The following is a 1861-nucleotide window of genomic DNA, read 5'->3' on the forward strand; positions in this document are numbered from 1 at the left end:
GACTTTGTATGCATTATAAGAGAAGTTTTTGGCATTTTTGCTCAAAAAAGGGGGGTTTAACTATTCTTGAAATTTTCTCGGGAGGGGGCATAGCCCCCTGGCCCCCCTCTGGATCCGCCCATGGGTTATTCAACCCCTTTCTGATTGCTTCTATTAACACTTCTGTGGAATTTTGAATCACTCTGTGTTCAAGAACATTTATTGTCTTTTTCTAGATGAATCACGATTGCTGTTTACCACCATCATCGTTCAACAACAGTCCTTGTGTGATCTACTTCAATGGTCAAAGTAGCTTTTCTCAGAGAACAGATCTCAATGAACTTCAAAGAGACGGAGGACAAAACCCAACTACCCATCTGCCACGCTTACCTTTCACCGCAGCCTCTGTCACCCATCATGAGCCCACCACTCCAGCCAAGCGCATCCGACGAGCCCGCAGGACAACCAAGCGGAAGATCATCTACCACAATTGTGTCTACGATGGTTGCTCGAAGACATACACCAAGAGCTCCCATCTGAAAGCTCACATGAGAACACACACTGGGGAAAAGCCCTACGTCTGTTCGTGGTGCGGATGCGACTGGAAGTTCGCCAGATCCGATGAACTCACCAGACACTTCAGAAAGCACACAGGAGACAAACCATTTCGGTGTCATTACTGCGAAAAAGCATTCTCCAGATCAGATCATCTGTCGTTGCACGTGAAAAGGCACACTGGCATTCCTTGAAAACGACTGTAAACCTGAAGTTTTTGTCATTCTTCTAATGAGCATCGTATTCTATTGCCTTCTTAAACAGCCCCAGAAAAATGCAAAATTTCACAATAGCATCATACTCTTTGACTTCGAGTTTTTTCTTCCGCTGTTTTGACCTCGTTTACTATGTGAATAAACATTAGGGTTCGGAAATAAGTTAACTTATGTAGAAACTTTTTATGAAGCGGAACAAGCTGAATATACAGGGTGATTTAAATAATGGACACATTTTCAAATTGCTATATTGTACTTGCATTGTCAGGTGTATTTGAAAGAGAATGATGTAAAGTTATGAATACCACCACTAGAGTGCTCCAGAACCGTACTGTGCTGTAGCGACATTTCTCATTGAATTACTAACTGCATCAGTTGTAAGCGACTACCTTTTAAATACAAGGTTTTATACATTCCCCTTGATTTCCCACATCGCAGACATTCGTCATAGAGTATGGGATGAATTGGGCTACTGTCTAAATATGTATGGTTCATACTAAAAAAGAATTATTACCCTCTTGTAAATGATTTGCTATACCTTATTATATAAAGCCATATGCAAATCTTTATTTAGGGGGGAAAACAAACGTTCAGCTACTAATCGTCACTAGATACTTATCTTAGGAAAAGTGAGTTGCTTCACTTTTAAACAAAAATATGTTACTAAATATGACACCAAAAACAACGACGTATTTGAAAAATATGGAGGTCACAAAATAAAATATACGCATTTTTAAAATATGGGAGATGCACCACTTTTACAATGAACGGCTCATATTCCGTATACGTACGCGGCCTAAAACCATAGGTTCGTTCATAGTGGAGGAATGGGAGGGTCATTCCTTAGCACCCCCCCCCCCCAATAAGGAATTCTGCATCTGCTCCAGGGCGCTATTCCATTTTCAGTGCTCAAACATCCAAGTGAATCAAGCATTCCACAAATAACCATACGAAGCCGTAAACCAAAGACTTGGAGAGCAATTGTTCAGGCTTATTATTATTATTATTATTTAACAAGCGTTTCCCTTAAGCTTGATTGATTCTTTACTTTCCTGTTCACATCCGTCCTTCATCCATATTTGTCTATAGGTAACGCCTATGATACCAGACAA

General features: G+C 40.4%; 1 protein-coding gene across 1 annotated transcript; it reads left to right on the top strand.

Annotated features, from left to right (window-relative positions):
• Window positions 1-215: 215 nt before the first annotated feature.
• LOC129224940 (Kruppel-like factor 1) lies at window positions 216-728 on the top strand. Its single transcript, XM_054859487.1, has one exon. It carries the CDS (start codon window positions 216-218, stop codon window positions 726-728), a length of 513 nt encoding a protein of 170 aa, XP_054715462.1.
• Window positions 729-1861: the final 1133 nt, after the last annotated feature.

Source organism: Uloborus diversus, chromosome 6 (genome assembly GCF_026930045.1).
Source record: "Uloborus diversus isolate 005 chromosome 6, Udiv.v.3.1, whole genome shotgun sequence".
Classification (NCBI taxonomy): domain Eukaryota; kingdom Metazoa; phylum Arthropoda; class Arachnida; order Araneae; family Uloboridae; genus Uloborus; species Uloborus diversus.

Bases quoted from the DNA above. Each gene is read 5' to 3' on its own strand.
- LOC129224940 (XM_054859487.1), top strand. From the start codon at position 216: ATGAATCACGATTGCTGTTTACCACCATCATCGTTCAACAACAGTCCT.